At 44.7% G+C, this 24,679-nt stretch overlaps 2 protein-coding genes across 4 annotated transcripts in view; one reads left to right on the top strand and one right to left on the bottom strand.

The window, feature by feature from the left end:
• Positions 1-22,693, bottom strand: part of LOC116358317 (pyruvate dehydrogenase (acetyl-transferring) kinase isozyme 3, mitochondrial-like) — a 35,145-nt gene extending 12,452 nt beyond the window's left edge. Inside the window, exons 1-5 of one of the 3 annotated variants that reach the window (XM_031809604.1) lie at positions 22,074-22,693; positions 17,974-18,011; positions 17,631-17,721; positions 13,250-13,326; positions 12,236-12,341 (exon numbers count right to left, since the gene is read on the bottom strand). In XM_031809604.1, coding sequence (XP_031665464.1) covers positions 12,236-12,341; positions 13,250-13,326; positions 17,631-17,706 — 259 coding nt within the window. In that variant the 5' untranslated portion in view covers positions 17,707-17,721; positions 17,974-18,011; positions 22,074-22,693. Of the gene's footprint in view, positions 1-12,235; positions 12,342-13,249; positions 13,327-17,630; positions 18,251-22,073 lie in introns of those variants that run through there. The other 2 variants (XM_031809605.1, XM_031809606.1) reach the window with 2 other exon arrangements.
• LOC109874336 (choline-phosphate cytidylyltransferase B-like) lies at positions 1,538-8,483 on the top strand. Its single transcript, XM_031809603.1, has 8 exons — positions 1,538-2,639; positions 3,419-3,518; positions 3,975-4,091; positions 4,211-4,362; positions 6,727-6,805; positions 6,958-7,100; positions 7,279-7,467; positions 7,695-8,483. The coding sequence occupies exons 1-8, from the start codon at positions 2,559-2,561 to the stop codon at positions 7,965-7,967; spliced, it is 1,134 nt and encodes a 377-aa protein (XP_031665463.1). The 5' UTR covers positions 1,538-2,558; the 3' UTR covers positions 7,968-8,483.
• Positions 22,694-24,679: the final 1,986 nt, after the last annotated feature.

Below are 24,679 nucleotides of genomic sequence, written 5' to 3' on the forward strand. Positions count from 1 at the left end.
GTCGTCACTGCCTCTCCCTGACTATGGCATAGAGGGAGGGTTATGGAGGGCCATGGAGGGGTATGGAGGGGACTCTGGGGAGGATAGAGCCAATAGGATCATCTCATTGTTCATTTGATAACCTTGAACAGTTGTGTTTAATTGGATAAGCTAGTAGAACATTTATAATCTAGCTAAATGGCCCGGCTGTTAAGTTAACCATCATTTGTTGATTTGAGTGCTAAGCTGTTAATTGAGAAAGCTGGAAAAGATGGACAGTGTTCAGTTATCTAATCTGTTTTGATCTGATAATACCACCAAACGCTTTACTGAGGACACTGAACTAACACAGGGCGACCAGTCAGATAATGAGGACCAGAGCACTTGATTTGTCCCATTTGATCCAGGCTCAGCAGCCCCAGTACTGTCTGTCCCCCATAAGCCATCTATTAATCAAGGAGAGACACGCAGCTGTTTGACACCCCCCATTCTTCCCTCTCAGGGCCTCCCAACCCAATAGAGCAGATAAAAGGATCCCACCCCACATCCCCCCCCCTACAGAACAGGTGTCCACTGGGGTGATGTCACTCCCACAGACCAGACCCACCAAGACTGACTGACAACCTGGTCATGTCAGCAGCAGCAGCAGCAGGGACCAGCATCAATGGTCAGGACCTACTAGATGCTTGGTTTCATTATCCATGTCTTTTCTGAGGTCTCAAGATTTCAGTTCATGTTAAACCAGTCTACATTCAACCAGTCTACATTCAACCAGTCTTGTATCTTTGTGTTTCCAATTGCCAGCTGGTGCCATACTTTCCAAAGGCATTGCTTCTTACACAGCTGTAGACTAGTACTCTACTGCCCTCCACTGGTCTGAAACTTCAATGGAGGGAGACAAGATTTACACTTGGAACTGGCACATTTAATTCAAACAATGTGAAGCGAATGGTGTGCTTAACTAATAACACATACATATGGCCTGAACTTTACAGAAATAGTTATTTTATCGTCCATCACATAAATACTGAATTTCAAGCCCTCAAGGAAAAGGGTATGCGGGGCGGCAGGGTAGCCTAGTGGTTAGTGCGTTGGACTAGTAACCGGAAGGTTGTGAGTTCAAACCCCCGAGCTGACAAGGTACAAATCTGTCGTTCTGCCCCTGAACAGGCAGTTAACCCACTGTTCCCAGGCCGTCATTGAAAATAAGAATGTGTTCTTAACTGACTTGCCTGGTTAAATAAAGGTAAAAAAAAAAAAAAAATGGTCTGTATTACAGTATGCTGGAACTCAGGCCCACAGATAGTTCTGCCTCCATGACATCCCCTACTGATTCTACATACCCATCCATCCTAGACAGTGTTCTAAACTTCTGAGAGGCCTTACTGATAATTAACATGCTTCAACCTCAACAACATCACTGTTGTGGAGAGGTCAAAACAGAGGTGGTTCAATGAGCCATGCTTACTTGATGACTGATGATAATCCCGTGTGGCTCAGTTGGTAGAGCATGGCACTTGTGACGCCATGGTTGTGGGTTTGATTCCCATGGTGGACCAGTATGGAGAAGAAAAAAATAAAGTAGAAACTGTATTTACATTTTAGCAGAATCTCTTGTCCAGAGCAACTTACAGTAGTGAGTGCATATACTGGTCCAGCATTAGGAATCGAAACCCATAACCCTGGCGTTAAGCACCATGCTCTACCAACTGAGCCACACTGTATGAACTCATTACTGTAAGTCGCTCTAGGTAAGAACATCTGCTAATTGACTAAAATGTAAAAATGTCATGATTAGCCGTGCCTGAAGACTTGTTAGCTCCTTGTGCTATGGCCTGTAGCTCAGTGGGCTAATAAAACCTGTTTTCTCCATGTGCTGCTGATTCAGGCATAAGGGCATAGTGCCCTTATGCTTGAGGTGATTTGGGAATCTTGATAAAGTGGATTTACGATCAAAGGTGTGTCGCATGGCCAGTTAATGACGTTGTTTGAGTGAATGAGGTTTCACTAAACATTGCATAATCAGTGGAGTTGATAGATAGGCACCTTGAGGCTGCCTCATGAACAACTTGTCCCACTATTATGTTTGGGTCAAGAGGTTGCCTCAGTCAGATCATATTTAAGAGCAATTTCTATGAATGAAACTAGGAAATATCATGTTAAAAATAAAATTATATTATTCCATGAGACAAAGTTAAACATCTATTTCAAATGGATGAGCCAATAATGAGGCAGATAACAGAACGAGGACATTAACATATAAGCTAGGCCTACGTCAAAAAATAAGAGGACAGTCCGATTGTAAAGGTCTGTTTAGGCCTACACGGGGAACTCCTGATCCACCCTGTGTCTTCTACAGAGCTGATGAAAGAGACGTGGCCTGAAGTGCCCTAATACTCTTACCAACTTGGCTTGAACTTTGCACGTTAGATTCGTGTCACCGGGGTCAGACCAGCCAGCAACATGCAAACTTTAAAACTCCCTCACAGATTGCAGAAGTGTAACACTGACAGGGTTGGAGGACGACCAGGTTGACGAGGTACCAGTCGACAGGTAAACAAGGCAACAGAACATCCAGCATGGTGGGAAGGAGACGCGGCTCCAGAGCCACCAGGGGGTCCCAGAAGCCCCAACAGCAAAGCACAGGGGGACCCCGCAAGGTGAGTCAGACTGCCGAGAGGTGGCATATCAAATAGTTGAAAATACAAACGTAGCCTATAATGTATTTGTATAACATAGGCAGCTACAAATGATTCCTCAATAAATGTTATGATATTTTCACTGTAAATGTTAAAGCATTATGGGAATGGTCTCGCTCTTTGAATGGTAAATTGATCTCTACAGTCAATGAAAGTATTCTTAATCATTAACATGGATTTTTTTTAAACCCTTCGTTAGTCTTTTCTCAAATCATGGGCAGATTTCAAACAGTTCAGGGTTCAAAGTGTACTGACAACTCTACAGATAATTCCTAATAACCATATACACTCCCACCCACTAGCTCTCACATGCAGAGGTAAACACGCATGAAGCCAGAAATCCCTTATATATTCATATGCTTATTAAAGCCCTGATGATTTCCATAACTGTGAATATACACGCTTTTACTTATGTACAGACATCCCTTTCCATGAGGTCAGTTACAGACGTAGGATCTTAATTTGAGACAGTTTGCTACAACAGGAAAATAACCCTGCAGCAACAGGAAATGTGAATTATTATGTGGATTATAATTAATGGAATATTTTTTGTAGAGGTTGATCCATTTTTCGTTGGGGCAAAGTCGGACATTTTAAAGTAGAAATTACAAAATTTAGAAGCCTTTTTAACCTCAAATACACTACCAGTTTGCATTTCCTGCTGTGCAGGAAAATTCTCAGCAACAAAAGAGTGATCAAATTAAGATCCTACATCTGTAACGCTTTCTGTTCCATCTCAGAGGCTGAGAGAGCCAGCATTATTTGCCAAGGAAGCAGGATATGAGTCGGAGGTCCCTCATGAAAAGCTGACCATCGCCCAAGCCAAGAGAGGCACACCAGGTCAGTCATCTACTCTGTGGTCTTACCAGGTCAGACCATTCACAGGTGGGTCAGACTAATCAGAGGTCAGTGTGACCACCAGTTTGATCACTCCTGCTGAGATTAGTGAGGAATGACAAGCGAAAGAGGAGACCTACTCAGTTGCACAACTGAACGTTGCATTTAACCCAACTCCTCTGAATCAGAGAGGTGAGAGGGGCTGCCTTAATCGATGTCATTGGCACCCAGTTGTTGTTGGGTGTTAACTGCCTCAAGGGCAGAATGGCAGATTTTTACACCTTGCCGGCTCAGGGATTCAAACCAGCAACCTTTTGGTTACTGGTCCAATGCTCTTAACCGCTAGGCTACCTGGGAAAAAGGATAAGAAGAGGTAAGAGGCAGTCAACAGAGGGAGGGATGGAGACTGGGAGAACGCGGAGAGCGGCATATCAAATTAGCATTTTTCTTTTGTTATAGCAATCCGACCGGTCCGAGTCTATGCTGATGGGATCTTTGACCTCTTCCACTCTGGACATGCTCGCGCTCTGATGCAAGCCAAGAACCTGTTCCCCAACACACATCTCATAGTGGGAGGTAAATAGTGCCTTTAAAATAGATCACAGACAGTGATTGGATCATATTGATCAGATCACGAAACTCACATTTTAGCGGCACAAGGTATAAATTAGGTTTTTGTGTGTCTGTTCTCGAAGTCTGCAGTGATGATCTCACACACCGGTATAAGGGCTACACGGTGATGACAGAGTCTGAGCGCTACGAAGCCCTGATACACTGTCGCTATGTGGATGAGGTGGTACGGGACGCTCCCTGGACCCTCAGCCCTGACTTCCTGAAGAAACATAAGGTCAGCACTTCTGGACAAGGGTCACATACACTGTACATCAGTGTTTCTCAACCAGGGGTATTAGGCCCTATCCAGCTAGGAACTATCCACAGGGGGTACTAGGACCTATCCACAGGGGTACTAGGACCTATCCATAGGGGGTACCAGGCCCTATCCACAGGGGGTACTAGGACCTATCCACAGGGGGTACTAGGACCTATCCACAGGGTTACTAGGACCTATCCACAGGGGGTACCAGGCCCTATCCACAGGGGTACTAGGACCTATCCACAGGGGGTACTCGGCCCTATCCACAGGGGGTACTCGGCCCTATCCACAGGGGGTACTAGGACCTATCCACAGGGGTACTAGGACCTATCCACAGGGGGTACTAGGACCTATCCATAGGGGGTACTAGGACCTATCCACAGGGGGTACTAGGCCCTATCCACAGGGGTACTAGGCCCTATCCACAGGGGGTACTAGGCCCTATCCACAGGGTTACTAGGACCTATCCACAGGGTTACTAGGACCTATCCACAGGGGGTACCAGGCCCTATTCACAGTGGGTACTAGGACCTATCCACAGGGGGTACTAGGCCCTATCCACAGGTTTACTAGGACCTTTCCACAGGGGGTACTAGGACCTATTCACAAGGGGTACTTGGCCCTATCCACAGGGGGTACTAGGACCTATCCACAGGGGGTACTAGGACCTATCCACAGGGGGTACTTGGCCCTATCCACAGGGGTACTAGGCCCTATCCACAGGGGGTACTAGGACCTATCCACAGGGGGTACTAGGACCTATCCACAGGGGTACTAGGACCTATCCACAGGGGTACTAGGACCTATCCACAGGGGGTACTAGGACCTATCCACAGGGGGTACTAGGACCTATCCACAGGGGGTACTTGGCCCTATCCACAGGGGGTACTAGGACCTATCCACAGGGGGTACTAGGCCCTATCCACAGGGGTACTAGGCCCTATCCACAGGGGGTACTAGGACCTATCCACAGGGGGTACTAGGACCTATCCACAGGGGTACTAGGACCTATCCACAGGGGGTACTAGGCCCTATTCACAGGGGGTACTAGGATCTATCCACAGGGTTACTAGGACCTATCCACAGGGTTACTAGGGTCTATCCACAGGACCTATCCACAGGGGGTACTAGGCCCTATCCACAGGGGTACTAGGCCCTATCCACAGGGGGTACTAGGCCCTATCCACAGGGTTACTAGGACCTATCCACAGGGTTACTAGGACCTATCCACAGGGGGTACTAGGCCCTATTCACAGTGGGTACTAGGACCTATCCACAGGGGGTACTAGGCCCTATCCACAGGTTTACTAGGACCTTTCCACAGGGGGTACTAGGACCTATTCACAAGGGGTACTTGGCCCTATCCACAGGGGGTACTAGGACCTATCCACAGGGGGTACTAGGACCTATCCACAGGGGGTACTTGGCCCTATCCACAGGGGTACTAGGACCTATCCACAGGGGGTACTAGGACCTATCCACAGGGGGTACTAGGACCTATCCACAGGGGTACTAGGACCTATCCACAGGGGGTACTAGGACCTATCCACAGGGGGTACTAGGACCTATCCACAGGGGGTACTAGGACCTATCCACAGGGGGTACTTGGCCCTATCCACAGGGGGTACTAGGACCTATCCACAGGGGGTACTAGGCCCTATCCACAGGGGTACTAGGCCCTATCCACAGGGGGTACTAGGACCTATCCACAGGGGGTACTAGGACCTATCCACAGGGGTACTAGGACCTATCCACAGGGGGTACTAGGCCCTATTCACAGGGGGTACTAGGATCTATCCACAGGGTTACTAGGACCTATCCACAGGGTTACTAGCGTCTATCCACAGGGGGTACTAGGACCTATCCACAAGGGGTACTTGGCCCTATCCACAAGGGGTACTTGGCCCTATCCACAGGGGGTACTAGGACCTATCCACAGGGGGTACTAGGCCCTATCCACAGGGGTACTAGGCCCTATCCACAGGGGGTACTAGGACCTATCCACAGGGGTACTAGGACCTATCCACAGGGGTACTAGGACCTATCCACAGGGGTTACTAGGACCTATCCACAGCAGGTACTAGAACCTACCCACAGGGGGTACTTGAGAAGACTCATGAGACCATAAGCTTACTGGTAAAAATGTAAATGAGGGGGTACTTCAAGGGTTCTCTGGGCAGAGCAAAATGTACTTGGTGGTACACTAACTGAAAAGGGTTGGAGACCATTGCTGTACATTACTCAATATTACTAACAATCAACCTTAAAATCTGATATAGAGCATGTCCCTTTTTTCTGTTATAAAATCACCTTAATGCTATCCTGTGATTTCCCCAGATTGACTTTGTAGCGCATGATGATATCCCATACACCTCTGCTGGATCAGAGGATGTCTACAAACACATCAAGGAAGCAGGTAACTAACTGATCTGCTCTGAAACAGATATTAACCTGTAACCAATGGAGATTGTATCTGTGTGTGTTTGCTGAGTTACAGCCTACTATTTGTCACTACCTGTGTCATCTTGACTGTGGTTCGAGCACTGTTCTTTGTTTGTTGGGTTTCAGGGATGTTCGTGGCCACACAGAGGACAGACGGCATCTCTACATCTGACCTCATCACCAGGATAGTGAGAGACTACGACCTCTATGTCCGACGCAACCTGCAGAGAGGCTACACAGCCAGTGACCTCAACGTTAGCTTCATCAGGGTAAGAATGACATCATAATTACCTTAGAACAATGAATGAAGTTGGAATAAACATCTGTTACATTAGCTTGCATTTGAGGAAGATGAATGGTTGTTTCAGTATTGGTGGTTGTGGTTGATAAACACTAGACCATCTTTAGCTGATTCCCTACAGCCAACCACATGTCTAATTTGTGCAGGAGAAGAAAATCCGTCTTCAAAACCAGGTGGATCGTATGAAGGAGACGGTAAAGACAGTAGAGGAGAAGTCCAAGCACTTTGTGCACTCGGTGGAAGAGAAGAGCCAAGACCTCATCCACAAGTGGGAGGAGAAGTCTCGGGAGTTCATTAGTAATTTCCTGGAGTCGTTTGGTCCAGGTGGAGCGTGGGTAAGTTTATCTTTAGCCCACAATAGATAGATACTATGTTAGGAAGCATGAACGGTCAATAGGGGAAGATGGTTAGTAATGATCCCATTCCTCAAAGTAAGTGACTAGACAATATGAACAAGTAGTTTAGGAAAAAAATGCTCAGCTGACAAACAATAACAAAACATATCATGCTGTCTCTCTCCCTGTCTTTCCCTCTTTCCCCCTCTCTCCCTCTCTGTGAGCAGCATGTGATCCAGGAGAAAAGTGGTCGCATGCTCCAGGCTCTGTCACCCTACACATCGCCCGTCGCCTCGCCCCGTGGCTCCCCCAGCAGCAGCCCCACCAGAGGGCGCTCCCCATCGCCTCCCTCCCCTCAATCCCCTCGTTCTCCTCGTTCCTCCGCCACCTACCCCAAGGGTGCCTCTGCCCATCCCTCAACTTCCCTCAGCAGCATGAGTGAGGGGGATGACGACGAGAAAGAGACAGCACTGTCCCTCAAACACTCAGTGTACAGGTAACTGCCGAAATAAAGGAAACACTTGAAGAAACACTTAACTAAATGAGAGATACAGGACAAGGGAAGCTTGGTCTTTACATCCTCAAAGACATGCTTCTGTCAGCTGTAACTATTTTGAATGTGTCAATAATCATGTGTATTTAAAAACATAGACAAAGATAGATTCAGATTTTTGACTTTGTAGACGTAACTGCCAAAATAAAGGAAACATTTGAGTAAATGAGGGATACAACGTATATTGAAAGCAGGTGCTTCCACACAGGTGTGGTTCCTGAGTATATTAAACAATTAGCATCCCATCATGCTTAGGGTAATGTATAAAAATTCCCAGTTGCCCATTATGTTGGCTAACATGGCTAGAAGAAAAGATTTCAGTGACTTTGAAAGAGGAGACTCAAAGTAGCATAGAGGGTTTAAATGGTGTGTGGGTGTGTCTCAGTCATCTGATCTCAAACCAATTGAACACTTATGGGAGATTCTGGAGCGGCGCCTGAGACAGTTTTCCACCACCATCAACAAAACACCAAATGATGGAATTTCTCATGGAGGAATAGTGTCACATCCCTCCAATAGAGTTCCAGACACTTGTAGAATCTTTGCCAGGGTGCATTGAAGCTGTTCTGGTGGCTCGTGGTGGCCCAACGCCAGAGTAAGAGACTATGTTGGTGTTTCCTTTATTTTGTCAGTTACCTGTACATGGTTACTTTGTGCACTGTGTGTGTGTAAAATGTCGCCCACAGTTATTGTTATTATTGTTATTTTATTGTGTAGGTCGTAAGGTAACTGAATGCACTGTTGAAACTCCATTCTCACTTCTGATTCCTGAACCACACAAATACATACAACTAATACCACTATTTCACTGTCTAAACCTGGCTTTATTTTAGCAACATGCTTAAATGTGTGTTCAGTTGTATATGATACAGTGCATTCGGAGAGTGTTCAAACCCCTTGACTTTTTCCACATTTGGTTACGTTACAGCCATATTCTAAAATGGCTTGAATCAAGTTTTTTGTTGTTGAAGTTTTTGCAAATGTATATACAATTTAAAACTGAAATATCACATTTACAAGTTTTCAGATCCTTTACTCAGTAATTTGTTGAAGCACCTTTGGCAGCGATCACAGCGAGTCTTCTTGGGTATGACGCTACAAGCTTGGCACACCTATATTTGGGGAGTTTCTCCCATTCTTTCTGCAGATCCTCTCAAGCTGTCAAGTTGGATGGGGAGTGTTGCTGCACAGCTATTTTCAGGTCTCTGCAGAGATGTTCGATCGGGTTCAAGTTCAGGCTCTGTCTGGGCCACTCAAGGACATTCAGAGACTTGTCCCGAAGCCACTCCTACGTTGTCTTGGCTGTGTGCTTGGGGTCGTTGTCCTGTTGGAAGGTGAACCTTTGCCCAAGTCTAAGGTCATGAGCGCTCTGGAGCAGGTTTTCATCAACGATCTCTCTGTACTTTGATCCATTCATATTTCCCTCGATCCTGACTAGTCTCCTAGTCCCTGCTGCTGAAAAACATCCCCACAGCATGATGTTGCCACCACCATGCTTCACTGTACGAATGGTGCCAGGTTTCCTCCAGATGTGACGCTTGTCATTCAGGACAAAGAGTTCAATCTTGGTTTCATCAGACCAGAGAATATTGTTTCTCATGGTCTGAGAGTCCTTTAGGTGCCTTTTGGCAAACTCCAAGCGGGCTGTCATGTGCGTTTTACTGAGGAGGGGCTTCCGTCTGGCCACTCTACCATAAATGCCTGATTGTTGGAGTGCTGCAGATATGGTTGTCCCTCTGGAAGTTTCTCCCATCTCCATAGAGGAACTCTGGAGCTCTGTCAGAGTGACTATCGGGTCACCTCTGTGACCAAGGCCCTTCTCCCCTGATATCTCAGTTTGGCCAGGCAGCCAGCTCTAGGAAGAGTCTGGGTTTTCCAATCTTCTTCCATTTAAAAACTTCTTAGGGCTGCAATCCCGTTAACGGGATCGATATGACAACAGCCAGTGAAAGTGCAGGGCGCCAAATTCAAGACAACAAAAATCTCATAATTAAAATTCCTCAAACATACATATATTTTATACCGTTTTAAAGGTAATCTTGTTGTTAATCCCACCACAGTGTTCGATTTCAAATAGTCTTTACAGCGAAAGCACCACAAACGATTATGTTAGGTCACCACCAACTCACAGACTCCAGCCAAACTCACAACTCCAGCCAAAGAGAGGAGTCATAAAAAGCACAAATATATATAAAATTAATCACTAACCTTTGATGATCGTCATCAGATGACACTCATAGGACTTCATGTTACACAATACATGTATGTTTTGTTTGATAAAGTTCATTGTTTTATATAAAACAATCTCAGTATACATTGGCGCGTTACGTTCACTAGTTCCAAAAACCTCCGGTGATATTGCAGAAAGCCACATCATTTTACAGAAATACTCATTATAAATGTCGATAAATACAATTGTTAGACATGGAAATAGATATATCTCTCCTTAATGCAACCCCTGTGTCAGATTTCAAAAAAACTTTACGGAAAAAGCATACCATGCAATAATCTGAGACGGCGCTCAGAAAAAGAAAAAAAATGATCCACCATGTTGGAGTCAACAGAAATCAGAAATAACATTATAAATAATCCCGTACCTTTGACGATCTTCATCAGAATGCACTCCCAGCAATCCTAGTTCTACAATAAATGCTTGATTTGTTCGATAATGTCCATTATTTATGTCCAAGTAGCTACTTTTGTTAGCGCTTTTAGTACACAAATCCAAACGCTCGTGCAGGTCCAGCCGAACGTCGGACGAAAACTTGAAAAAGTTATATTACAGGTCAAAGAAACTTGTCAAACTAAGTATAGAATCAATCTTTAGGATGTTGTTATCATAAATCTTCAATAACATTTCAGCCGGAGAATTCCTGTCTGTAGAGAAGCAATGATAGCAGGTCGCTATCATGTGAAATGCGTGTGACCAGGACCTGACTCTCTGCCAGACCACTGACTCAAAGAGCTCCCATCCGGCTCCACAACACAGTAGAAGCGTCATTCAAGTTTCTAAAGACGGTTGACATCTAGTGGATGCGTTAGGAAGTGCAACATAGCGAATATCCCACTCTGTATTCAATAGGGGCTGGTTTGAAAATCGACCAACCTCAGATTTTCCACTTCCTGTTTGGATTTCTTCTCAGGTTTTTGCCTGCCATATGAGTTATGTTATACTCACAGACATCATTCAAACAGTTTTAGAAACTTCAGAGTGTTTTCTATCCAATACTAATAATAATATGCATATATTAGCAACTGGGACTGAGGAGCAGGCCATTTACTCTGGGCACCTTTCATCCAAGCTACACAATACTGCCCCAATGATGGAGGCCACTGTGTTATTAGGGACATTCAGTGCTGCAGAAATGTTTTGGTACCCTTCCCCAGATCTGTGCCTCGACACAATCCTGTCTCTGAGCTCTACGAACAATTCCTTTGACCTCATGGCTTGGTTTTTGCTCTGACATGCACTGTCAACTGTGGGACCTTAAATCGGCAGGTGTGTGCCTTTCCAAATCAGGTCCAATCAATTGAATTTACCACAGGTGGACTCTAATCAAGTTGTAGAAACATCTCAAGGATGATCAATGAAAACAGGATGCACTTGAGCTCAATTTCAAGTCTCATAGCAAAGGGTCTGAATAAGGTATTTCTGTTTTATTTGATAAATTTGCAAACATTTCTAAAAACCTGTTTTCGCTTTGTCATTATGGGGTATTGTGTGTAGATTGATGAGGAAAAAAATGGATTTAGTCAATTTTAGAATAAAGTTGTGGAATAATTAAAGGTGTCTGAATACATTCCGAATGCACTGTATACAGTAAAAAAAACAATTTTATGACATTTCTATTAAATATTAAATACAAAACAATCCTTTCTGAGAGTATTTGACCTACCTCACATTTCCTAAATCAATTTAATTTGAGGCCTTTGGTACAAATGTTTTTAAAGCAATCGAAAGTATGATATGTCTCAAAGTATTCTGATACTGCCCTATGCATTTCTTAAGCATCCAATGTGATTATAATCTCTTATAAACTTACAGTACCATATTGCAATGTCAACCTTTCAATTACTGACCTACTAGCATCCTGAGTAACACTTAGTCACACACACATACATACTAACTGGATCATCCCTTTATCTACTGAAATACATTGCATACTGCCATAACATGACAAACCAATCTTCTAGTTTTACACAGTATATTCTCACTGTAGGACAGGTTGCTCCAGTCGTCTGGCTCAGGGCCGGTCTGGTAGTGTCTCCACGCTGACTTGTTGAAGACCGGGAGATGCTCAAAGGACTCACTGGACAGAGCCTGGAGGTCAGAGACAAACACATGGGATGCTGGAGCATGTTGACTTCAATGCTTACCACAGTTGTGTCAAGTTGGCTGGATGTCCTTTGGGTGGTGGACCATTTCTGATACACACGGCAAACTGTTGAGCATGAGAAACCCAGCAACGTTGCAGTTCTTGACACAGTCAAGCCAGTGCGCCTGGCACCTACTACTATACACTGTTCAAAGGCACTTAAATCTTTTGTCTTGTCCATTCACCTTCTGAATGGCACACATACATAATCCATGTCTCAATTGCCTCAAGGCTTAAGAATCCTTCTTTAACCTGTCTCCTCCCCTTCATCTACACTGATTGAAGTGGATTTAACAAGTGACAAGGGATCATAGCTTTCATCTGCAGTCATCTGGTCAGTCGATGTCATGGAAAGAGCCGGTGTTGCTAATATTTTGTAAACTCAGTGTAAATACAACATGATACAGGCAATAAGGAAGGACTTAACACATACACTACTGTTACGATCGTTTGTTGAATGAGGAGACCAAGGTGCAGCGTGGTAGGTGAACATCTTACTTTTATTAAAATGACCACCAAAAAACAGCTAAATACAAATGAATGTAAAGTTCTGCAGACTACACAGCAACTATACAAACTCAAGATCCCACAAACTAAGGTGGGGAAAAGGCTGCCCAAGTATGATCCCCAATCAGAGACAACGATAAACAGCTGCCTCTGATTGGGAACCATACTGGGCCAACCAAAGAAATAGGAAAACTAGATTGCCCACCCTAGTCACACCCTGACCTAACCAAAATAGAGAATAAAAAGGATCTCTAAGGTCAGGGCGTGACAACTGCAGTTCAAATTACAACCAGTTATTTGATAGCCTAAAGAAACTTTATTTTGGTACAACAGAAAAACCACTCACCTTGAAGAGCTCAACCTGCATATGGAACAGGTGAGATAGCACATAAACCACCTGGATAGCCTTGGAAGGGTCCTTGGCTGAGAAAAGAGGGACATGTATGTTTATGGGAAATATAGCCAATCAATATTTATCAATCATCCTCTATTCATATATCATTACAGTAGTCATGTTTCATGCAATATCACATGGAATAGATATTCATTGGATCTGCTGCATCTCTTGCTGACATTTGCAGTCTCAGACAGAAGCCAATGGGAAACTCCAATATGAGTTGAAAAGAATAGGGAGGCCTGGTCGACCTGATGAAGATCCGGGTCAGATCGAAGAGTTGTCTATAAAGCAGTTAATTGGGAGCATAAACAGTGTTCGGGCCTTCCTGTTCTTTTCAGGTATTCTTTATTAGCCCAGCACCTACAGTATGTTTTTAAGGATGTGTGTACGAACACAAACTTTTCTAGAAACTCTAAGATGAGGCTAACTTTCCATTCCAGATGACTTTTCCATTCCAGCTAATAAACCTGCCACATCCTAACCAAGAGCATAGCGTATACTCAGACGTCTCATAGGCATCTGCAGAACATTGTCATGACACTTACATATGACATTTTAGCCATTTAGCAGATGCTCTTATCTAGAGCGTCTTACAGGAGAAATTAACATTAACTGCCTTGCTCAAGGGCATGTCGACAGATGTTCACCTTGTAGGCTCGGGGATTTGAACAAAGAATTCTAGATCACCTGTACTCCACACACAGAGATGCGTACAAAGCTCTCCCTCCATTTGGTAAATCCGACCACTCCTGATTCCTGCTTACAAGCAAAAATTAAAGCAGGAAGCAACAGTGACTCGGTCTATAAAAAAAATGGTCAGATGCTAAACTACAGGACTGCTTTGCTATCAGAGACTGGAACATGTTCCGGGATTCTTACGGTGACATTGAGGAATACACCACATCAGTCACTTGCTTTATCAATTAGTGCATTGAGGACGTCGTCCCCACAGTGACTGTACGTACATACCCCAACCAGAAGCCATGGATTACAGGCAACATTTGCACTGAGCTAAAGGGTAGAGCTTCCGCTTTAGAGTTGCGGGACTCTAACCCGGAAGCTTACAAGAAATCCTGCTATACCCTGCGACGTACCATCAAACAGGCAAAGCGTCAATACAGGGCTAAGATTGAGTCATACTACACCGGCTCCGACACTTGTCGGATGTGGCAGGGCTTACAAACTATTACAGACAACAAAGGGAAGCACAGCCGCGAGCTGCCCAGTGACATGAGCCTACCAGACGAGCTAAATCACTTCTATGCTCGCTTCAAGGCAAGCAACACTGAGGCATGCATGAGAGCATCAGCTGTTCCGGATGACTTTGTGATCACGCTCTCCGTAGCCGAAGTGAGTAAGACCTTTAAACAGGTCAACATACACAAGGCTGCAGGGCCAGACGGATTACCAGGACGTGTGCTCCGGTCATGTGCTGACCAACTGGCAGGTGTCTTCACTGACATTTTCAACATGTCCCTGATTGAGTCTGTAATACCAACATGCTTCAAGCAGACCACCATAGTCCCTGTACCCAAGAACACAAAGGCAACCTGCCTAAATGACTACAGACCCGTAGCACTCACGTCCGTAGCCATGAAGTGCTTTGAAAGGCTGGTGATGGCTCACATCAACACCATTATCCCAGAAACCCTAGACCCACTCCAATTTGCATACCGCCCAAACATATCCACATATGATGCAATCTCTATTGCACTCCACACTGCCCTTTCCCACCTGGACAAAAGGAACACCTATGTGAGAATGCTGTTCATTGACTACAGCTCAGCGTCAACACCAAAGTACCCTCAAAGCTCATCACCAAGCTAAGGAACATGGGACTAAACACCTCCCTCTGCAACTGGATCCTGGACTTCCTGACAGGCCGCCCCCAGGTGGTGAGGGTATGTAGCAACACATCTGCCACGCTAATCCTCAACACTGGAGCTCCCCAGGGGTGCGTGCTCAGTCCCCTCCTGTACTCCCTGTTCACCCACGACTGCATGGCCAGGCACAACTCCAACACCATCATTAAGTCTGCTGACGACACAACAGTGGTAGGCCTGATCACCGACAACGACGAGACAGCCTATAGAGCGGTCAGAGACCTGGCCAGGTGGTGCCAGAATAACAACCTATCCCTCAACGTAACCAAGACTAAGGAGATGATTGTGGACTACAGGAAAAGGAGCACCGAGCACGTTCCCATTCTCATCAACGGGGTTGTAGTGGAGCAGGTTGAGAGCTTCAAATTCCTTGGTGTCCACATCAACAACAAACTAGATTGGTCCAAACACACCAAGACAGTCGTGAAGAGGGCACGACAAAGCCTATTCCCCCTCAGGAAACTAAAAAGATTTGGCATGGGTCCTGAGATCCTCAAAAGGTTCTACAGCTGCAACATCGAGAGAATCCTGACCGGTTGCATCACTGCCTGGTACGGCAATTGCTCGGCCTCCAACCGCAAGGCACTTCAGAAGGTAGTGCGTATGGCCCACTGGGGCAAAACTGCCTGCCATCCAGGACCTCTACACCAGGCGGTGTCAGAGGAAGGCCCTAAAAATGGTCAAAGACCCCAGCCACCCCAGTCATAAACTGTTCTCTCTACTACCACATGGCAAGCGGTACCTGAGTGCCAAGTCTAGGACAAAAATGCTTCTCAACAGTTTTTACCCCCAAGCTATGAGACTCCTGAACAGGTAACCATATGGTTACCCGGACTATTTGCATTGTGTGCCACCCCCCAAACCCTCTTTTCGCTGCTGCTACTACTCTCTGTTTATCTTATATGCATAGTCCCTTTAACTATACATTCATGTACATACTACCTAAATTGGCCCGACCAACCAGTGCTCCCGCACATTGGCTAACCGGGCTATCTGCATTGTGTCCCACCACCCGCCAACCCCTCTTTTTACGCTTCTGCTACTCTCTGTTCATCATATATAAATAGTCACTTTAACGATACCTACATGTACATACTACCTCAATAAGCCAGACAGGTGTCTGTATATAGCCTTGCTACTCTTTTTTCAAATGTCTTTTTACTGTCTTTACACACACACACACGTAACGGATGTGAAACGCTAGCTTAGTTAGCGGTGGTGCGCGCTAAATAGTGTTTAAATCGGTGACATCACTTGCTCTGAGACCTTGAAGTAGTGGTTCCCCTTGCTCTGCAAGGGCCGTGGCTTTTGTGGAGCGATGGGTAACAATGCTTCGTGGTTGTCAGTTGTTGATGTGTGCAGAGGGTCCCTGGTTCGCGCCCGGGTATGGGTGAGGGGACGGTCTAAAGTTATACTGTTACACACACACATATACCTTTTTTTCACACCATTGGTTAGAGCCTGTAAGTAAGCATTTCACTGTAAGTTCTACACCTGTTGTATTCGCGCACGTGGCATATAAACTTTGATTTGAGATAGTTATGAAGCAGCAGGACATTGGGTACATAGTCATGAAGCAGCGGGACATTGGGTAAATAGTCATGAAGCAGCAGGACATTGGGTATATAGTCATGAAGCAGCAGGACATTGGGTACATAGTCATGAAGCAGCAGGACATTGGGTACATAGTCATGAAGCAGCAGGACATTGGGTATATAGTCATGAAGCAGCAGGACATTGGGTACATAGTCATGAAGCAGCAGGACATTGGGTACATAGTCATGAAGCAGCAGGACATTGGGTACATAGTCATGAAGCAGCAGGACATTGGGTACATAGTCATGACGCAGCAGGACATTGGGTATATAGTCATGAAGCAGCAGGACATTGGGTACATAGTCATGAAGCAGCAGGACATTGGGTAAATAGTCATGAAGCAGCAGGACATTGGGTACATAGTCATGAAGCAGCGGGACATTGGGTACATAGTCATGAAGCAGCAGGACATTGGGTACATAGTCATGAAGCAGCAGGACATTGGGTACATAGTCATGAAGCAGCAGGACATTGGGTAAATAGACATGAAGCAGCAGGACATTGGGTACATAGTCATGAAGCAGCAGGACATTGGGTAAATAGACATGAAGCAGCAGGACATTGGGTACATAGTCATGAAGCAGCAGGACATTGGGTAAATAGATATGAAGCAGCAGGACATTGGGTAAATAGACATGAAGCAGCAGGACATTGGGTATATAGTCATGAAGCAGCAGGACAGACACAGAAGACTTACAATGTGTGGCATTGTGTTCAACATTGACCAACCTGAGGGTGTACACAACATAGACCCTTCATTGAATACTACTTCAATAAGTTGTTTTCCAGATGCAGCCTGACTCAATGTTACCATTTGAGGATTAGGATCAATTTAATTTAATTCTGCTCACCTTTCACCACCTCAGGGACGTTGCAGGTAGGATCAATACTTCCAATGTGCTTGGGATGGGAGGTGGTTCCTGTCATCACCAAAAATGAGTGCTGTAACAGAAAGTATCATCTTATCAAGATCTTCATCAACATCCACTATAAGTCATAACATCCACTATAAGTCAAAACATCCACTGTAGTCATAACATCCACTGTGAGTCATAACATCCACTATAAGTCATGACATCCACTATAAGTCATAACATCCACTATAAGTGAACGATTTTAGACTGAACTTCTGACACGCACATATAAAATGCCCACAGTACTGTGCATGCTTATTGGCTGGTGATGTGTACTTACAGTGCTGGTTGATGAGCATGCGGAAGGATATCCTTATGCTGTAGAAGCGATCCAGAAAGTATTCAATTAATCAATCAAATGTATTTATAAAGCCCTTTTTACATCAGCAGATGTCACAAAGTGTTATACAGAAACCCAAAACAGCAAGCTATGCAGATGTAGAAGCGTTGCTGCTGATGAAAAGGTCAAAGCCAAACTTCTGCTTGTACTCTTTTTTATTTTATTTTACCTTTATTTAACTAGGCAAGTGAGTTATGAACAAATTCTTATTTTCAATGACGGCCTAGGAACAGTTGGTTAACTGTCTGTTCAGGGTCAGAACGACAGATTTGTACTTTGTCAGCTCGGGGGTTTGAACTTGCAACCTTCCGGTTACTAGTCCACCGCTCTAACCACTAGGCTACCCTGCCGCCGCACCCTGACACACTGATCCATGGTGGGGACCACGTCATTGTGCCCATTATGGATTTTGACCAGGATGTCTAGAAAGCTGTTACAGAGAAATATGGTGTGAGGACCCTCAGAAGTCTTTGTGCTGGTGAAGATGTGGTGGGTACCTGGTGTCACTGTGTACATGTCAACTCACTCGCTGGACACCTTGTGCTCATAGTCCAGCAGCTCCCCAAAGCTCTTGATGTACCTGATATTTTGCTTATTTATACAACTGTGCTTCATCTAATATCAGAACCGAATGTACATGGTGCAAGTAATCAATTCCGTTTGAGATTCTGCGCAGATTATTACAGCAATTGTGAAGATCTCCACAAACCTGCCATGACCTATGCATGCTATCTTGAACATGCACACTTTATATGATTACACAAGAAGAAATGTATAGTTACAGTAACCTCAAAATGTGGCCATGGATGTGTTACTCATTTTAAGGTTGAATAAATACTGTTACATTAGTTTGTAAGATGGCCTTAACTTTAGGCTATTTACTGTATTGAAAATGTTATATTGAATTGTGTTTGGTTGAAAACGCAACCAAATATGAACATTTAAAGGAGCTGTATCTCCATCTGAGACACTGGCTTAATCACATTCTTTAACTTAGATTTTTGGTTGGAGATGTGAATCCAACATACAGTATAATGTATTAATTTAATAGGCTATTTTGTATTTCAAAAGTGATATTGAGTGGTGTTTGGTTGTCAACGCAACCAAATATCAACATTTGAAAGAGATGTATCTTCTGTTTGGATAATTCCGCCTGTGCCACTGATTTAGTCTGACTTTAATTCTAGTTTATTTAAATTTAATACCTACATGTTTCAAGCAGACCACAATAGTCCCTGTGCCCAAGAACGTCAAGGTAACATGTCTAAATGACTATGGCCCCGTAGCACTGGCATCTGTAGCCATGAAATGCTTTGTTCAACACCATCATCCCAGACACCCTGGACCCATTACGCAATCTCTATTGTATCTCCACACTGCCCTTTCCCACCTGGACAAAATATACATCTACGTGAGAATGCTGTTCACTGACTACAGCTCAGCATTCAACACCATAGTGCCATCCAAGCTCATCCCTAAGCTAAGGACCCTGGGACTGAACATCTCCCTCTGCAACTGTATCTTGGACTTCCTGATGGGATGGCCTCATGTGGTAAGGGTAGGTCACAACACATCGCCATGCTAACCCTCAACATGGGGGCCCCTCAGGGGTCCGTGCTTAGTCTCCTTCTGTACTCCCTGTTCACCCACAACTGTGTGGCAGCGCATGACTCCAACATAATAATTACGTTTGCAGACAACACAAAGGTGGTAGGCCTGATCACCGGCGATGATGAGACAGCCTATAGGGAGGTCAGAGACCTGGCAGTGTGGTGCCAGGACAACAACTTCTCCCTCAACATCGGCAAGACAAAGGAGGGTTGGGTTGATAGCTTCATGTTCCTCTGTGTCTACATCACTAAGGATCTATCATGGTCCAAACACACCAACACAGTTGTGAAGAGGGCACGACAAAGCCTATTCCCCCTCAGGAAACTAAAAAGATTTGGCATGGGTCCTGAGATCCTCAAAAGGTTCTACAGCTGCAACATCGAGAGAATCCTGACCGGTTGCATCACTGCCTGGTACGGCAATTGCTCGGCCTCCAACCGCAAGGCACTTCAGAAGGTAGTGCGTATGGCCCACTGGGGCAAAACTGCCTGCCATCCAGGACCTCTACACCAGGCGGTGTCAGAGGAAGGCCCTAAAAATGGTCAAAGACCCCAGCCACCCCAGTCATAAACTGTTCTCTCTACTACCACATGGCAAGCGGTACCTGAGTGCCAAGTCTAGGACAAAAATGCTTCTCAACAGTTTTTACCCCCAAGCTATGAGACTCCTGAACAGGTAACCATATGGTTACCCGGACTATTTGCATTGTGTGCCACCCCCCAAACCCTCTTTTCGCTGCTGCTACTACTCTCTGTTTATCTTATATGCATAGTCCCTTTAACTATACATTCATGTACATACTACCTAAATTGGCCCGACCAACCAGTGCTCCCGCACATTGGCTAACCGGGCTATCTGCATTGTGTCCCACCACCCGCCAACCCCTCTTTTTACGCTTCTGCTACTCTCTGTTCATCATATATAAATAGTCACTTTAACGATACCTACATGTACATACTACCTCAATAAGCCAGACAGGTGTCTGTATATAGCCTTGCTACTCTTTTTTCAAATGTCTTTTTACTGTCTTTACACACACACACACGTAACGGATGTGAAACGCTAGCTTAGTTAGCGGTGGTGCGCGCTAAATAGTGTTTAAATCGGTGACATCACTTGCTCTGAGACCTTGAAGTAGTGGTTCCCCTTGCTCTGCAAGGGCCGTGGCTTTTGTGGAGCGATGGGTAACAATGCTTCGTGGTTGTCAGTTGTTGATGTGTGCAGAGGGTCCCTGGTTCGCGCCCGGGTATGGGTGAGGGGACGGTCTAAAGTTATACTGTTACACACACACATATACCTTTTTTTCACACCATTGGTTAGAGCCTGTAAGTAAGCATTTCACTGTAAGTTCTACACCTGTTGTATTCGCGCACGTGGCATATAAACTTTGATTTGAGATAGTTATGAAGCAGCAGGACATTGGGTACATAGTCATGAAGCAGCGGGACATTGGGTAAATAGTCATGAAGCAGCAGGACATTGGGTATATAGTCATGAAGCAGCAGGACATTGGGTACATAGTCATGAAGCAGCAGGACATTGGGTACATAGTCATGAAGCAGCAGGACATTGGGTATATAGTCATGAAGCAGCAGGACATTGGGTACATAGTCATGAAGCAGCAGGACATTGGGTACATAGTCATGAAGCAGCAGGACATTGGGTACATAGTCATGAAGCAGCAGGACATTGGGTACATAGTCATGACGCTGCAGGACATTGGGTATATAGTCATGAAGCAGCAGGAAATTGGGTACATAGTCATGAAGCAGCAGGACATTGGGTACATAGTCATGAAGCAGCAGGACATTGGGTACATAGTCATGAAGCAGCAGGACATTGGGTAAATAGTCATGAAGCAGCAGGACATTGGGTACATAGTCATGAAGCAGCGGGACATTGGGTACATAGTCATGAAGCAGCAGGACATTGGGTACATAGTCATGAAGCAGCAGGACATTGGGTACATAGTCATGAAGCAGCAGGACATTGGGTAAATAGACATGAAGCAGCAGGACATTGGGTACATAGTCATGAAGCAGCAGGACATTGGGTAAATAGACATGAAGCAGCAGGACATTGGGTACATAGTCATGAAGCAGCAGGACATTGGGTACATAGTCATGAAGCAGCAGGACATTGGGTAAATAGACATGAAGCAGCAGGACATTGGGTACATAGTCATGAAGCAGCAGGACATTGGGTAAATAGACATGAAGCAGCAGGACATTGGGTATATAGTCATGAAGCAGCAGGACAGACACAGAAGACTTACAATGTGTGGCATTGTGTTCAACATTGACCAACCTGAGGGTGTACACAACATAGACCCTTCATTGAATACTACTTCAATAAGTTGTTTTCCAGATGCAGCCTGACTCAATGTTACCATTTGAGGATTAGGATCAATTTAATTTAATTCTGCTCACCTTTCACCACCTCAGGGACGTTGCAGGTAGGATCAATACTTCCAATGTGCTTGGGATGGGAGGTGGTTCCTGTCATCACCAAAAATGAGTGCTGTAACAGAAAGTATCATCTTATCAAGATCTTCATCAACATCCACTATAAGTCATAACATCCACTATAAGTCAAAACATCCACTGTAGTCATAACATCCACTGTGAGTCATAACATCCACTATAAGTCATGACATCCACTATAAGTCATAACATCCACTATAAGTGAACGATTTTAGACTGAACTTCTGACACGCACATATAAAATGCCCACAGTACTGTGCATGCTTATTGGCTGGTGATGTGTACTTACAGTGCTGGTTGATGAGCATGCGGAAGGATATCCTTATGCTGTAGAAGCGATCCAGAAAGTATTCAATTAATCAATCAAATGTATTTATAAAGCCCTTTTTACATCAGCAGATGTCACAAAGTGTTATACAGAAACCCAAAACAGCAAGCTATGCAGATGTAGAAGCGTTGCTGCTGATGAAAAGGTCAAAGCCAAACTTCTGCTTGTACTCTTTTTTATTTTATTTTACCTTTATTTAACTAGGCAAGTGAGTTATGAACAAATTCTTATTTTCAATGACGGCCTAGGAACAGTTGGTTAACTGTCTGTTCAGGGTCAGAACGACAGATTTGTACTTTGTCAGCTCGGGGGTTTGAACTTGCAACCTTCCGGTTACTAGTCCACCGCTCTAACCACTAGGCTACCCTGCCGCCGCACCCTGACACACTGATCCATGGTGGGGACCACGTCATTGTGCCCATTATGGATTTTGACCAGGATGTCTAGAAAGCTGTTACAGAGAAATATGGTGTGAGGACCCTCAGAAGTCTTTGTGCTGGTGAAGATGTGGTGGGTACCTGGTGTCACTGTGTACATGTCAACTCACTCGCTGGACACCTTGTGCTCATAGTCCAGCAGCTCCCCAAAGCTCTTGATGTACCTGATATTTTGCTTATTTATACAACTGTGCTTCATCTAATATCAGAACCGAATGTACATGGTGCAAGTAATCAATTCCGTTTGAGATTCTGCGCAGATTATTACAGCAATTGTGAAGATCTCCACAAACCTGCCATGACCTATGCATGCTATCTTGAACATGCACACTTTATATGATTACACAAGAAGAAATGTATAGTTACAGTAACCTCAAAATGTGGCCATGGATGTGTTACTCATTTTAAGGTTGAATAAATACTGTTACATTAGTTTGTAAGATGGCCTTAACTTTAGGCTATTTACTGTATTGAAAATGTTATATTGAATTGTGTTTGGTTGAAAACGCAACCAAATATGAACATTTAAAGGAGCTGTATCTCCATCTGAGACACTGGCTTAATCACATTCTTTAACTTAGATTTTTGGTTGGAGATGTGAATCCAACATACAGTATAATGTATTAATTTAATAGGCTATTTTGTATTTCAAAAGTGATATTGAGTGGTGTTTGGTTGTCAACGCAACCAAATATCAACATTTGAAAGAGATGTATCTTCTGTTTGGATAATTCCGCCTGTGCCACTGATTTAGTCTGACTTTAATTCTAGTTTATTTAAATTTAATACCTACATGTTTCAAGCAGACCACAATAGTCCCTGTGCCCAAGAACGTCAAGGTAACATGTCTAAATGACTATGGCCCCGTAGCACTGGCATCTGTAGCCATGAAATGCTTTGTTCAACACCATCATCCCAGACACCCTGGACCCATTACGCAATCTCTATTGTATCTCCACACTGCCCTTTCCCACCTGGACAAAATATACATCTACGTGAGAATGCTGTTCACTGACTACAGCTCAGCATTCAACACCATAGTGCCATCCAAGCTCATCCCTAAGCTAAGGACCCTGGGACTGAACATCTCCCTCTGCAACTGTATCTTGGACTTCCTGATGGGATGGCCTCATGTGGTAAGGGTAGGTCACAACACATCGCCATGCTAACCCTCAACATGGGGGCCCCTCAGGGGTCCGTGCTTAGTCTCCTTCTGTACTCCCTGTTCACCCACAACTGTGTGGCAGCGCATGACTCCAACATAATAATTACGTTTGCAGACAACACAAAGGTGGTAGGCCTGATCACCGGCGATGATGAGACAGCCTATAGGGAGGTCAGAGACCTGGCAGTGTGGTGCCAGGACAACAACTTCTCCCTCAACATCGGCAAGACAAAGGAGGGTTGGGTTGATAGCTTCATGTTCCTCTGTGTCTACATCACTAAGGATCTATCATGGTCCAAACACACCAACACAGTTGTGAAGAGGGCACGACAATTCCTCTTCTACCCTCAGGAGGCTGAAAAGATTTTGGCATGTGCCCTCAGATCCTCAAAAAGTTCTACAGCTACACTATTGAGAGCATCTTGATTGGCTGCATCACTGCTTAATAAGGCAACTGCTTGGGAGATTATGAATGGCATTCTACCAAACTTTCCATCAATACTGTTCCTCAAGTAAATGTGTTTTAGAGACATTTTCAGTGGCAATTGTTAAAAATATATATTTTTAAAGTGAAAAGATGGGTCTCAGCATCACTCTATTACCGTGGAACTGTCGTAGAGTA

The sequence above is a fragment of the Oncorhynchus kisutch genome, linkage group LG29 (genome assembly GCF_002021735.2).
Source record: "Oncorhynchus kisutch isolate 150728-3 linkage group LG29, Okis_V2, whole genome shotgun sequence".
NCBI lineage: Eukaryota > Metazoa > Chordata > Actinopteri > Salmoniformes > Salmonidae > Oncorhynchus > Oncorhynchus kisutch.